Here is a 14,979-nt window from a genome sequence, read left to right as displayed (position 1 = left end):
AGAGCTCTTTGAAACATTTAGAACTGAAATGAGATTTGCAGAAACTTTGGATTTGGTATTTTTAAAGAAAGGTTTGATTGCTGGATTGCGTCATCAAATTCATTCAGAGAAAGTAAAAGATAATTTGTGTTAGATGTTACTAAAGACGTAATAGTTGTAATCTCAAAGACCTCCGTTTCGTTCTCTTGGCAACACCTATAGCGATAGATTGTAATTGTGGGAGCACACTTCCCAGACAGTGTCACGTGTGACGTCCACGGTTGGCTCCGGTTGTAACTCTTGATTTTCCTCGCTGACGGTCGCTTTCCTTTATAGACTGTTTGCTTCATCTGAGCGTCGAGTTTGATTCTTTTTCTTTGGATTTTCACTTCTTGTTGAAGTTGTATCTGTAGTCATCCATCTTTTCTTTGTTTGTTCAGCCATAGTAGATTACTGTTTACTCGCAACGCTCGCAGAGACCGGAAAAGCAGCCACTTAGCTCCGCCTACCCTCTCTGGCAGACCAACCACTGCTGTGTGGAAAACGCGTCACTAACTTTTTCATCACGTGATAACCCCCTTTAAAAAATCTTATTTATTTAGTTACTGTTTTTTCTGCAGCCTCTGGACACCTTAAAGAATAAAATAATATTGCAGTTTGAACAGCTATTGAACTATAATAAGCCTGCAGTGAAAAATATAGAGCAGAAATGATAGTAAAAACATCATACAGGTCAATTTAATGCGATATTGTCAGGTATTTTATCTTAATACAGCATCATTGTGTTGCAGCTTCCTTCATTTATACATGTAACCTTGGCCAAATTGTCATTGGATGCTGTCTGTTCCCCATACATACACCTCTCTCTTTACTCCACATCATGCTGCTGGAGCGAGTACAGCCTGACGATTCTTATTGATGGATGATTTTGCAGCTCCTATTTTTGGCTTCCTGTAGAGCCTCCGGTTCTAATAGTGCCACTGCCAGCTGCCCGCTGATGATGCGACACGACCAGCCCCGGCTGCAACACTTGCTTCACGGGCAGATTGTCGTCCGTACATTCCAGCTACATCACTCTCCATCGCAGGCAGCGTGAGGTGACCCCTGGAAAAAGAAAGATAAATATACCAGCCTCCGTGGCGAATACAAAGCCCCCACATCTCTGGATTTATCATGCAGCCGGGCGAGTGCATACCGCACACTAAGTGCTCCGGGATGATTGATTAGGCTGGAAGACTCATGATGCATGTGACTGAGCGATATTGTTCTTCTGTAAAGGAGCCTTTGCTTAGGAGGGAAATTTAACACAGAATTCCATCAGCAGATAAATGTTATGCTGCTTTTTATATCTAGTGTAACTTTAGCTTCACTGACAGCCGCTGTGGCCTCTGTCCGCTGACATTGAGTCTAATAATGAATGATTGGTGGGACAAAGCCTGCATTGGATCACTGCGCAGGATCCTGCTTTACAACATGATTTATTGATGTCCCCTGATGGCATCAATGGAGGACTTGAACGAATGTCACCGGCTGCCTTTGCATTCAAAGGAGCCCTAATTCAGCAGCTTTCCTGCATAAATTGCCCCCTCCCCTCCGGACCCCCTGAGCGTTGTTGATGGAAAACAGGTTGGCGCCATTAGTCAAATAAATGGCGGCATAATCTTGTGGCAATTTCACCTGGGCGTTGTTTGTCTCCGTGTTATTAGCATGTGCTATTCTGAGACGATCGTCTGCTTGATAAAGATAGTCAGGGCAACAGGTTGGAGTGAGTGATAACAGCGTGAGCGCCTATAAAGTATGTAGGACAAGGAGAGAGAGATTTAACTCAACGTCACCTTTGTGTTGTTTGTTGTTGCTGTTGTGTCGTTTTTCGTGCTCCTTTTAAAATATCATGTCAGGACAAAAACAGCCAGCAGGCACAATAGTGGAAAAATAATGCTGAATAGACAGGTGTTGCTGAGCAGGACGAATGTTTTTAAAACCTGCCATATATATCCTCCTTCACTTGAGGCATATTTTCCGTGCGATTTCTATTTTTGAACCGCATGTTTCTAATCCCTACTTTTTCCTTTTGTCCGCGTCTTATCTCTGATGAAACACCCACACATCTTCACTCCCACTACACCTCTGACCGTCTCCTCACATTTTCCCACCCCGTCCGACCTCGCCATTCTTCCCCTTTTCCATCCAATTTTCTCCCGGTCTTCCCGGTGCTTCAACTCAATAATGGATGTTCATAAAGCTCAATTCACTTCTCGGGCCTTTTCAATCATTTCTTCCAGTTAATTCGCTCGCTTGTGCCTGCTTCTCCGTCTGCGCGTCTTAGCGGAGGCAGTGCCGGGCTCTCCGTCTGCGTTCAGCCTGCTTACGCTCTCACTCCATCAGCCCGACGCCCAACCGATGTGACAAATTACATCCATTTGCCTCAGAGTGCAACACGGTGCACACACGGATGCACATGTAACTCTTGCACACACACAGAAAATCAGCAATGTGTGATATACTGTATTGGTCAAAGTAGACGTGTTGGAAAACACATTTCCACAATGCTTACAGAGGCCACAAAACACAGAGGCTGTTACTACTTTGTGTCCATGTCCCAGTACTATCTTCTTATTAAATCTGCCCGTTAATGCTAACTGTAAATGCTAACTTTATTTAGCTTAGCTTATTTCTGAACACAGAACAGTCTGTTACAGAAATCAAGCAGCTTGCTGAATATCAGTATCATCAATCTAAAGAGGTTAGTTTGTATGTTTATGTAGCACATGCTAAACTTCATCTGTCAACTCTATTTACCTAACATTACACAGTAGTCATACGTTTTTAGGCTTCTGTGTTCCCTACCTTAAAGGGCTAGATCACTGATTTTCAACCTCAGTCCTATCATGCTATTAAGGGGAGCTAATGCCATTATGGTAGGAAAAAAATCCAATTGACTCTTTGCCTTTGGAGGACGCTATCCGCTTCTCCAATGGGCCCTGGAAAACCTCCGCCAGACGACGTAGAACGCGTCATCCGGCGGAGGCCAGGGAGCTCGCTAAACTACACTTCCTCAATCTAGGACGCCCGCCTCCGATGTCATGTCTCGTTCAGAATCGTGAGGTTTGAAATGTAGACTGCAGACCCCAAGATTTGTTAGACGATCCACCGGTTTATTCTTGTCTTATTTTAGATTCTGTACCACCCGAGTCGTTGCCTGCAGAGAAAACGTTTCACTCCAGCGTCTCTCGCTGGGCCGTTCCTTTCAGAAGGAGGGGCGCAATGCACGCTGGGTGTTGTAGGAATGTAGAATGGGCGAAACCACGAGCTGTTTGTACAACTTTCTCCACAGCTATGGCGCCAATTTCCAAATATTATTGCTTCTATTGATTACAGACAACATCAGCTTTGGCTGACAGTGGCTTTTCCAGGGGAGAATTGCTCCTTTACGAGGTTAATTTGTATGTGGTACTGTTCCCCCACGATACTTTTTATGTACCACCTGCTTAACTTTAACAGATAACATAACATAACATACAATAGAACTAATAGAATTTTTCAACACGTGTGTTGCGTACGTTGGACAGCTGAGATCTCCTCTTTCTTAATTCATTGAGATCATCCCTGACATAATCCAACCCCCACAGCAGGTGACACACAGAAAGCACTCTGTGCTCTCATGAAGGCCTGCACTAATGTGATAACAGACCGGCTTCTTTTGGTTGTTTAGTATAGTGATGGAAAACGAGAAAATGGCGACCATTCCTTTTGCACCAAATGTTTAAGTAGCAGCTTGACGTGTTCCCTCCATAGTTGTGTCCTGGATGTGCCTATTGCACATGCACAGGTCGCTTTTGTGATGGTGAAACGATTTATCGCGCAGCCATAGTTAGAGTGACATTTGATCTTGGAAAAATTATGAGTGTACCGTGATGCCACCATTTTCCACCTTTATCAGCTCTCAGCAAATCACACAATGAAGCTCAATTTAATAACAAAAGCTGACAAAGCGCCATGAAGACGCAGAAGTCGTGTTCGCCTGTACAGATTTTGTGCAAAGCTAACAGGGGTGTCTGTTTCTTCAGATAACATTCATGTAGTTAAGGCTCTAAAAAAATCTTCTCATAGATTGTAAATGATTAATTTTCTCATCCAAATGTCAACCTGTGTTTTGCCTTTTTATTATTACTCTTCAAATCAAACAAGGAGGCTCTGACTCAGAAGTCAACACAGAGACTGATTCAGAAACCAAAGGCAAGTCAATATTTAGCACTAATGAATACAGTCAGATGCCTGAAGCTGACTTAAAAAGAAAATTCTCCTTTTAACATTTTAGATTTTCTCCAATAAAAAAACGATTTAACTAAACTGCAAAGTCTGACATTAATATTAATGTAATGTTGGTGAGGGGGAGGCGGCCCATTTTTGACACATCAGAGGATTGTGTTCCTGTTTGTGTGTATCTGTCACAGCATTTAGTTTACACGTTTCTGATATAACTTTGTCTCTAAAGGGAGTCTGGGTGTAATCATGGTTTATTCAGTGGGAGCCGAGTGTCGGGTTGCTGGGTTGTGACAGCCAGGTTTAGGTAGTGATTGAAGGTGTGGCTCGAGCCAGACCACAGCTTTGAAAACATCCTCTTTATTTGCACGGAAAAGTTATTATTCTACTTTGTTTGCAGCTACCTTTCCAATATTAAAAACAAGTATATGACGTCTTTAAACTGTGGTTTTGTAATAATAACGCCTCATCCTCCCAATTTGTCCCATTGGGGCCACCACTCACATTACCGATGATCATCAACAGCCCAAATACTTTTGATAGGTTGGGGTTTGTCTGTGTTCCATTATCCTGCCCAAAGGATCATCTTAGGAAAGACGAGCAGCCATAAATCAAAGATGGCCAAGTGTGTTATCTCCTCAGATATGGGTCTGGAGTGGGCTCCGTGGATTAGAGACGTGACAGGCCTGGTTAATGGAAGACAGGGCCTGGACCCTCTCTCCTGGTAGTCTGTGTGATTGAGTATGGAGGAATATGATTAATGATTCAGAGGCTGAGTCTAAATAGTCAGTGCTTTGGGTTCTGTTCTGCTGTGGTGTATATATTAAATCCCTCGGTGAACAAAGAGGAAACAAGAGCTTTCTATGGCAAAGAAAATTTGCGATTACTCATTGACTGTTGCGGGGGCTTTTAGTCTTTCATCTTTATGGCCCTTTTTCCCCTTTTCTTTTCTCTCCTCCATCTTTTTCTCCTCTACCCCTCTTGAAACTGGTTTACCATAGATACATCTAGGTCACACTGGAGGCTTTGGACTGGGCTTTGTTTCTTTTAAATCCAAAACAATGCAGTCTTAATCACTTGCCCTAATTCTCTCCTGTCTCTACTATATTTTTCTTATTGTTTAATTGTGTGAAAACAATTTCAATAAGGGCCTTTGTTGTGGCATTTTTCCATTCTCTTTAATAAGTTGTAATCTCAAAAGTTTCAGTTTTGTTCTCTTTGGCGGCACCTATGGCGAGAAATGGTAATTGCGGGAGCACACTTCCAAGATATCCAGACGGTGTTGCATGTGTGACGTCCACGGTTGGCTCCGGTTGTAACTCTTGATTTTCCTGGCTGACGGTCACTTTCCTTTTCAGACTGTTTGCCTTCATCTGAGCGTCGAGTTTGTTTCTTTTTCTTTGGATTTTCACTTATTTTTGAAGTTGTATCTGTCGTCATCCATCTTTTCTTTGTTTGTTCAGACATAGTAGATTACTGTTTACTCGCAACACTTGCAGAGAGCGGAGAAGCAGCCGCTTAGCTCCGCCTACCCTCTCTGGCAGACCAACCACTGCTGGCTGATTGAAAACGCGTCACTAACTGGGCGCACATCGGGATATGCACATAGCAATAGAGGCATTATTTAATTTAGTATAATAAAAAGATATGGCTGGCAAAATTCTTCTTTCCTCTGTCAAAAAGGATTAAAATCAACAATGAATTCATATTTGAATTATATTTTATATCCGTCTTTGCCACAGAGCTCTATTCATGTCTATAAGAATATCAAAAACACAACAATGAGACTCTGTTCCTTTATTACCCTGATCAAACACACTGTATTTTAAATCTAGTCTTTCCCAGATGCTCCGCAGTCAAACCATTAACAATCAGGAGCAAACCAAATATGCGTGACTCCACAGCTGAAAATAGTCCCCAACTGAATGCACTGTTTCTTCACAGCTGTTATAGGAAATTACTGAGCCATTTTTATTCACATCTTCAGAAGGAGCGAATGGCCTTGGGGCTGAGTGCCACAGACATGTTTAAGAAGCTTGTGAAAGACAACCTTTAGCTCTTTTCATGAGAATATTGTCAGCCTTATCCTCCGAGAAATCAACTAGTAATTCACGGCTGGTTAAAATACAATAAGTGTTGATATAACCTTGGGAGTTAAAGTATTCCCATACTCAGAATCCTGTGTCAAAAACACACGACATAACCTCATTCAGACTTGATTTTTGAACATTAGCTTAGCATGTTCTGTTCTCAGCTGATTGCATAGAAACAGCCCGGTGGGAGCTTTGCTAATGTATCACATTAGCTGTGTTTAACATTGTCAATAAGGGGTGGAAGAGAGGGAGCAGAGGGGAGATTAATAAGCCTTTGCACGTTCCTCCCTCTATGACTGCCTTGCTGTCTGGATAACATAATAGGACCGATATTCCCCGCAGGCAACTGCTAATGACTTGTCACTGCACGGTCTCCTTATGGGACTGAGCTCCAGAAAGTGAATCTGTCAGACTCCCCGAGATGGTTTCAGCATGTAGAGTCGGCTATTTTGATGCTTTAATTGTAGAAATATCTTTAAAAGTTGCTTGTCCAATATTGAGAATGAGAATTGGCGGTTTCAGTGGCAGAAAGAGAATTTTACTGGATAGTTTGTTACAGAAAATGCTTTTCTTTTTTTAACAATGACCCCTTATTTAAAGTACTGAAACTCTTGGAAATGTTTATGTCTTATCATAGTTTTACTTAAAAAAATTTTTTATTTTAGATTAGGGATGCACGATATTATCGGCACGTTATCGGCCGATATTGGCTTAAAAATGAAATATCGGATATCAGCCAACACGCCGATATTTGCCGATATAATTAACCGATAAAATAATGGGCTGCTGCATACTTGATTAAATGCCTGATCTCGGCGCAATGTCCCCGGCGCGAAGAAGACCTGCGCGGCGCAGCCTGATGACGTCACGTGTGTCTACCTGCAGCATGAGAGAGTTAGAAGCCAAAATGTCCGTGGTGTGGAAGTTTTTCAAAGTGTCTGAAATAGACAGCAAAACTGCTATTTGCAATGACTGCTCAGCTTCGGTGATGCGAGGAGGTGCCAAGGCAAAGTCTTTCAACACTACAAACTTGATTAACCATCTCAAGACCCGTCACCCCGACCGTTGTAACAAATGTGATAAGAGTATCACCATTATACTGTAGGCTAATTCCAATACAGAAGAGAGTTGATGATCTCTGCAATTAGGTGTGCGGGCAAAAAAATATCGGTATCGGTAATCGGCAAAAAATCCAATATCGTGTATCCCTATTTTAGATATCTAATACTCAATTTTATACTCTAAACTACCCTTTTCCAGGATTATCTGGAGATTGTAATCAAAAATTACTCATTACTTTAGCATTCTAAGCATTTCCATCGAGTAATAAAGCCGCTTTCTTTGAACTCTGCGTCCAAAGACAGCCATCCTCCCATCCTAATTGCCACCTCTACATGCACAGGCACACGCAGTGGAACCTGTCTAGTGAATAATGCAGTTAATAAAGCACTCACCAAGTTAAACTAGGTGAGTGACAAACACAGCGGTTCAGTAGATTAAAGGCTGAAAAGCGTAATGAATGCAAAACACGGCTCTGCGTCTCAAATCCAGCTGCCGGGTTTGCACTCAAGTCTGACTCTGAGTAGCAAGATCCTTGAGAGAAATGAAGTATAGGCCGACAGACATGGGGAAAAAAGGATTTTCTTTGTCATAATGTGCTAATGATAATCTCTCTGTCGTTCCCTACAGGTGTTCTAGCATTCCTAGCACTGCCAGTAGGACTGGTGTCATCAGCACAGGATTTGTACCTCATCCAGACATCCCAGGACTCTGTCTCAATGGCAGCCGCCCACAGCAGCCCACTGTCTGCCCCCAAACCTGCGCCCGTTGACTGGCATCAGGAAGGCTCCAGTAGCGGGGAATGGTCATCCAAAGGAGGCACGAAACCCTCGAGCATCATCCTCCCAACTGCTGCCGTTCTCCACCCTTTTGCCTTGCTTCACACGACCCAAACTTCAAGCCTGGCTAACGGCGACCCTCCGCTTCATGACACAAACACTGTCACCCCAAACACTGTGAGCACTGAAAGTCGTGTGAATCAGCCCCTTAAGAAGAGCTCTGATATTGTAAACAGAGACCACATGCACAAATTGGTTGGACTACAAGTCCCAGTAACCAGAGGCAACCAGGCCAGCAGAAACAGCAGCAGCCCTGAATCTCCCAGCATAGGGGACCCGAACACAAATGTTGAATCTACAGCTAAAGGGGCTCCAAACCCTCTGCCTCTTAAGTCCAGCTCTGGACCAGATAGAGGAGATACACTCAGCAAAGAGCCTCAGAAGTTAAGCTTAGAAAAACCTACCGAACCTGGTTGGGAGTATGTTCCAGATATCCAGCGCTCCCCCTTGACAACCCTCTCCTCTTCATCAACGAATGCTGATCCAGGCCTAAAACTCAGGGAGCATGCCAAGAAGGTCGCACACCACGCGATCACCCTGAGGGAGGTGCATGGAGCGAACGAGCCCCCCACGGATGAACTGGTGATAGAGCCAAAGGAAGGGTCTGTTGCTCCAGTCGAGAGCCCACCACAGAACCTGACTTCCACCACCTCCACTCCAGCCCTGTCCAGTGAGCCCAGCGTCAAAACACAGAGCCCAACAATCATCCCAAACAGCCAAACTTCACCCAGTGAGACCACCACTTCTGAAGTTGTTCAAGGTAATGGCACAGACAATGCCCCTCTGGGACCCTTGTTGGGGAATGTAACTGTGTTTGGAGGGCTGCTCTCCACCAGCAGCTCAGTCGAGGAGGCGCCCTCTCAGGGGAACAGCTCGGAGCCCCCTTCCACGGCCAATGGGAACTTCCTGAACAGGCAGGTACCTGCCACTACCCAGGACCCCTGGACGCCCGGAAACAGCTCAGGCCCCACAGTGGACCCCCAGCCTTCCCGCATGACCATCTGCCTGAGCAGGATGGACATTGTGTGGATCGTGCTGGCCATCAGTGTGCCTGTGTCCTCGTGTTGTAAGTAACAACTTGAAAAAGATAAATGAATGAATCTCCTTTACCTTCACCTTGATACAACTCTGATATTTGTTCAGTAAAAAATGGAGCTACAGCCTGCAGCAGTTTAGCCTAGCTTAGCATAAAGACTTGAAACCAGGAGAAACTGTATGACTTCTATGTAAAGATGAAAAGAACAGGTTACAAACAAGGTGGTAATAAGTGAACTTTGGAGGAGCTGATTTTGTTACCCTCGGTTTCTCCTTTCTTTTAGTTTTTATGCTAAGCTAAGCTAGTTGGCAGACAAAAATGAGAGTGTTTTCAATCTTCTCATCCACCTCCTAAAGGGAAGTGAAGTAATTCTCACAATATTAAACTATTCCTTTAAAACCGTAATTATAAAGATGTCAGTTTCGTTCTCTTTGGCGACGCCTATGACGATACACGGTAATTGCAGGAGCACACTTCCCAGATATCCAGACAGTGCTGCATGTGTGACGTCCACGGTTGGCTCCGGTTGTAACTCTTGATTTTCGTCGCTGACGGTCGCTTTCCCTTTTAGACTGTTTGCTTCATCTGAGCATCGAGTTTGTTTCTTTTTCTTTGGATTTTCACTTATTTTTGAAGTTGTATCCGTAGTCATCCATCTTTTCTTTGTTTGTTCAGCCATAGTAGATTACTGTTTACTCGCAACACTTGCAGAGACCGGAAAAGCAGCCGCTTAGCTCCGCCTACCCTCTCTGGCAGACCAACCACTGCTGGGTGCTAGAAAACGCGTCACTAACTGGGCGCCGCTTGTGATATTTTTCTGCGAATGTCGCCTCAGACACCCAGACTGCAATAATGCAAATGCAAAGGCTTTCATCAGTGGGCCATAGGCTCAATCATCGTTGTGTTACCTCATTCGTTGATTGATATGACTTAACAGACATTTATTTAAATGAAAATCTTCAAGATTATTCCTTTAAGGAAACTTTCATCCTAGCTTGAGCCCACAAACTTTCCTGGTTAACATTTTTAGGGAATGCACATCGACAGCCTCCAGACTGCCTTCAGGGCTCTATCCTGTTGCATAAAATTCAAGAGTTAGCAAAAGAATAATAATAATAAGGAAAGGAGGCTTTCTTTCATCGAGCAGCAGAGATGCACTTTAGGCAAAACACAATTTTTGCATATTTGTTGGAGATGGAGAAATAAGTATTTCTTCCCCTTTGATAATAAATAACTTTCCTGTTTGATTCTTGTAAGTTTGTTACTGAGAGACTTACAGTTTTAGTTTTTCTGAAAGCTCAAAATTACTACGAGCACAGTAGGCATTTCACACTGTACCTCTTTTCAACCACAATTTCCTCTTGCAGTGGCATGTTGTCGTGAAACATGACAGCTCCTGCCTGAGCAGCAAGTGTGGGCGCCTTAAGAGGCTCTATTTGAAGCAGCAGCTCCTCCAGCCTGTGTGCTAACCCCTCGTTTTGTCCTCTCCTGTCTGTGCCCGCTCCAGCTGTGATTTTGACCGTGTGCTGCATGAGGAGGAAGAAGAAGTCGTCAAGTCAGGAGAACAACCTCAGCTACTGGAACAACGCCATCACCATGGACTACTTCAGCCGGCACGCTGTGGAGCTGCCCAGAGAGATACACACTCTGGAGAGCGAGGTACAAAATACCGCACACAGAGGTGGAGGGACGTTAAAGTGGTGTCAGTCAGCAGAAAAGATATAATGAGTATGGGAACTACATGAGGATGCATGTGCAATCTCGCCTGTCAGCGAGCCTTGAGGCCTTCTGGAGTGCACTTGAGTCTGACACTGTAGTACTTATTGTACAGAGATGCTCCTTGGAATAGAGACGCTTCTTCCTTCCAGATACCATTTCCGATACTTAGACTTCAGTGTAAGTCAATCCTGAATACTTCTACGATCCACTGCAATAATAAGAATATATGATATTAGTGGGAAAACACGGACTGGTGACATTTTGCTAGCTTTGACTAACATAACACTCTTGTTTCTTGATATACTTACATGATAAACTAGCTGGAGCAAGTTTTTATACAACCACAGACCATACATGATTGCCTTATTGCTGTATCATTTTGGAGTACAAACAAAAGAGGTTGATTTTTTGGGGGGGTACTTAAATTGCGCCCATGATACTGACAGGCAATGGCTTATCGGAACATCTCTAAAGCCCCTTTCCCACTGGTCAAAAAACCTGCTAATACCCGGCTTTTTCGCTTAATGGGAAAGGTTATAATCGGCATTCAGACCCGGGTCAAATGACTCTGCAGTAGACCCGGGTAATTATCACTTCGGCTGCGATTAGTTATGATGGAAACACAAAACCTGTGTTAACGCGCTAATCTCCGCCCCCTTTCCAGAGCGATGCTATGCTCCGTCGGTAACTTCTGCGACTCCTTGTCATCTCAGCTCAAGCTCAAGCAGCGCTCGAACATCGTTCCAAATTTGTCGGCGCCGAGTTTGATAAACAGACTGAATGAGTAATAGATACAATAAAGACCTAACCACCGTAACATCTTCACTGTTTCACGTGTCAGACGGTGATGCAGCAGAAAAGAGTATACTTCACTGGCAATGGGAAAAGAGACAATCGGCATCTATAAGCGGGTCTTCCCAGGTCTGAAAAACCTGCGTCAATGCGCTAATTTTGGAGGGAAAGGGGTATTATATCGTACAAGCTGTCCTGTGCTGCTGTGTTATACTGTTCCAGTCAGTACTGTTATTTGATGCAAACTCGGCTTTTAAAGTACTCATCAGGGGATAATGTTATTGAATTCCAAAATACGTTCAAGGTTAATTTGGCAGAACATTGTTAACACCATGTCCCAGCTGTTTTGTAAAAATACCACCAGGACACTGAGGTTGTTTCCTCTTTAATGTTTTATGACATGAAGAGATGTTTCATGATGATTACACACATAATGCACCGTTTTCAGACTGAACTCGTTAAAGTTGAACTGCTTAGGGCCAAAAACTGTTTTTCCAGGAATTACTCACTAAGCACTGTAGAGCAGTGGTTCTCAACTGGTCTAGCCTCAGGAGGAGCCACCACCACCAACTTAATGACAAATCTCGACCCAAATTGATTTCGTTTTTTAACCACTTCAACCACTTATTTAATAAAAAATGGTGCAGTTTGGACCTGAGATGGAACAAAACATCACAGTTTGTCAACGTAACAAAACGCAACAGTTTAATAGTCGAGCAAAATGACCAGCAGGTGGCAGTGCATAAGAGGAAAATCTAAATTAGCAGCCTTTTTTCAACACATTCGGGCTCATCAAGTTTCAAGATTGTAAATGTAACTGTACATGGGATTACCCACTCAGTGGATACATGGAGTGTGAATGAACTACACTCCTACTGCACGTACGTCAGAGGCACGTCCTTCAAAATAAAAGCGCAGCATCGACCGTTTGCCACAACTTTTGGGTCCTGACACACCAGTAGAGAACCACAGCTGTAGAGAACTTTAAAAGAACATAATGTATTGCTTTGAAATGTGTACAGAGTTTGGTTGGTGGTAGACATCTTTTTTAACTATCTGTAATGGAAATTTGGACTCAATCTCGGTATTAAAAGCCCTCCCTGCAGCCCTGGTAATTATCACACAGAATGCATTTCACTAATAAATAAGTATTTGTCAGTCTCCTGGGCGGTGTTTATTTATTTGCTGTATATTATTGAGTCTGCATTCCCCTCAGCATACTTCATAATTCAGCCAATAATTAGACCACAGAAAATGTGGCCTCCTGCAGAAGCTCTTTACTCTGCTGTTGGTTTATGTAAATCCTTTGAGCTGACAAATGCTGCTAATTGGCTGTTTTTGTAGATGAGGATTTGAATATGCGGCCTAAGAGCATAAACTCTTTTCAATGACTTTGTTTGTCTACCCCCTGCATATTTCTGCTCTGTTACAATAAGAAAAAAAAACAGGCAAAATCTGGATTAAGAGCATCAGTTTGTCCAAAATGGGACTTTTTAGTGCACTACAGCGCCATCTGGTGGACAAGGTACAATGCAGCAACAATATGTAGTATCGAATCAGCACTCTAACGCCTCTTCTTTCCCATATATAATTGTGATTGATCATTGCTTTGTTCTGTCTGCATTATCTTTGATTTAGTTGCCATTTCGCTGTGTCTCATTTCTTTTATTCCTTCTCCGTTGCTCACTTTGCCGTCCTTTGCTGCCTGTTGCTGGCTACAGGAGAGGGAAGCTGAGGTTGGAACATGTGTGGGATGCCCCTGGTGACACCCAGGTGTTGTTTTCCCCTGACTCACCTGCGTCTGTAGTGCAGCAGCCTTGTAGCTTCCCTGGTGCTCTAGGTGAATGACAGTGCTGCGGGTGAAATGATTGTAAATTACAGCGGCGGTTTGATTTGGATCTCGCTGATAAAACGAGCTGATTCCTGCTGTAATACAGATCATTTTGTTTCTCACACCTCCCTCCTTCCTCCTCCCGAGTTGCCTTATTACTGCTGACTCACCATCAGCGACCATTTCCACATCATCCCCCCTTTCCCTCCCCCTCCTTCCTAACATTAAGTCCCTCTGTTGTTTCTTCTGAGTCATCCCTCCCTTTATTTCTCTCTCTGCTCGTGAAGCTTTATGTCCTTCCCCTTCCGCCTTCCCTTTGTATCTCTGCTCATCTTGCTCTGTCAGATATCTTTGTTCACCACCTCCTTAAAAACCCCGGGGTCCCTGCACCGAACCCATATTTTACTCTGCTCTTAGCCTCTCTGACTCTGCTCATAGATACAGTAGACTGCAGCGTGTGCACTAATGGTGAGCACCAATCATGAATCACAGCTTTTCCTTAACACTAACGCACATTCATTAATTTTCTTTTTTCGCCCCTGTGTGTGTTTGCAGGAGCAAGACACCTGTCTCCCCCCTAATGGAGACTACAGCGGCAGCAGCATGGTCCTCGTTAACCCTTTCTGCCAGGAGACCCTCTTCATCAACAGAGACAAAGCTTCTGCCATCTAGGGACAGAAAAAAAAGAGACACTGCTGGATCCCCCGTCTTCGACTCCCCCTGCTGTTGTTGTCTATTTTATATATGTGGTAAATATCCAGAGACTTTGACTTTATACTGTATATGACAAAAAAAAAAACACAACCTGAAAGAAGAGCGATGTAAACAGACACTATTTACTATGAGAATGCACCTGCATATTTTTCTGATGTACATTTTCTACACAAAGGCTTAATTGTGATAAAAGGTTTTTATTGTCTTTATAAAACACAGAGTATATGTGGTTTTGTTCCTTTACGGTGGCTTGATGCTGAGTGCACTGTGGGTGTCGCCACATGAAGTCTGCTTTAGAGAGAGAAACGTGCTATGAAAACATTAAAGCTGTTCTTTGTAATGTTATTTTTCCTTTAAGATAAATCCCAAAATACTTATAGCCTGTTGAACTTGAATATAGCACCTATGTACTTGAGGGGGAAACAGAGATTTGAGGCATCAGTTGTCGGATCAGGGCCCATATTTATTTAACAGCAACACACTTTGTAGAACAAACCGTAAATGTTATTTTATTAATGACATGTGTGCTCTGAGCAGGAGTAGCCAATCAGAGACTGTCTGCCTGTCTCCAGCAGCAATTAAAATGTGGAATAAACCACAATAATCATGTATTTATATCTATAATACATAATCATCCATTTTATTCACATTAGT

General features: G+C 43.3%; 1 protein-coding gene across 1 annotated transcript in view; it reads left to right on the top strand.

Moving 5' to 3' along the window:
- tmem108 (transmembrane protein 108) overlaps nt 1–14,803 on the top strand; it is a 51,429-nt gene extending 36,626 nt beyond the window's left edge. Inside the window, exons 3-5 of the mRNA XM_069667919.1 lie at nt 8,025–9,299; nt 10,777–10,928; nt 14,167–14,803. Coding sequence (XP_069524020.1) covers nt 8,025–9,299; nt 10,777–10,928; nt 14,167–14,283 — 1,544 coding nt within the window. The 3' untranslated portion in view covers nt 14,284–14,803. The remainder of the gene's footprint in view (nt 1–8,024; nt 9,300–10,776; nt 10,929–14,166) is intronic.
- Nucleotides 14,804–14,979: the final 176 nt, after the last annotated feature.

Source organism: Semicossyphus pulcher, unplaced genomic scaffold (assembly GCF_022749685.1).
Source record: "Semicossyphus pulcher isolate SPU_LCO1_2020_fin unplaced genomic scaffold, fSemPul1.0.p SCAF_18, whole genome shotgun sequence".
Taxonomy (NCBI): Eukaryota; Metazoa; Chordata; class Actinopteri; order Labriformes; family Labridae; genus Semicossyphus; species Semicossyphus pulcher.
The sequence above is the reverse complement of the archived record's forward strand: the minus strand, read 5'-3'. Positions and strand labels throughout refer to the sequence as shown.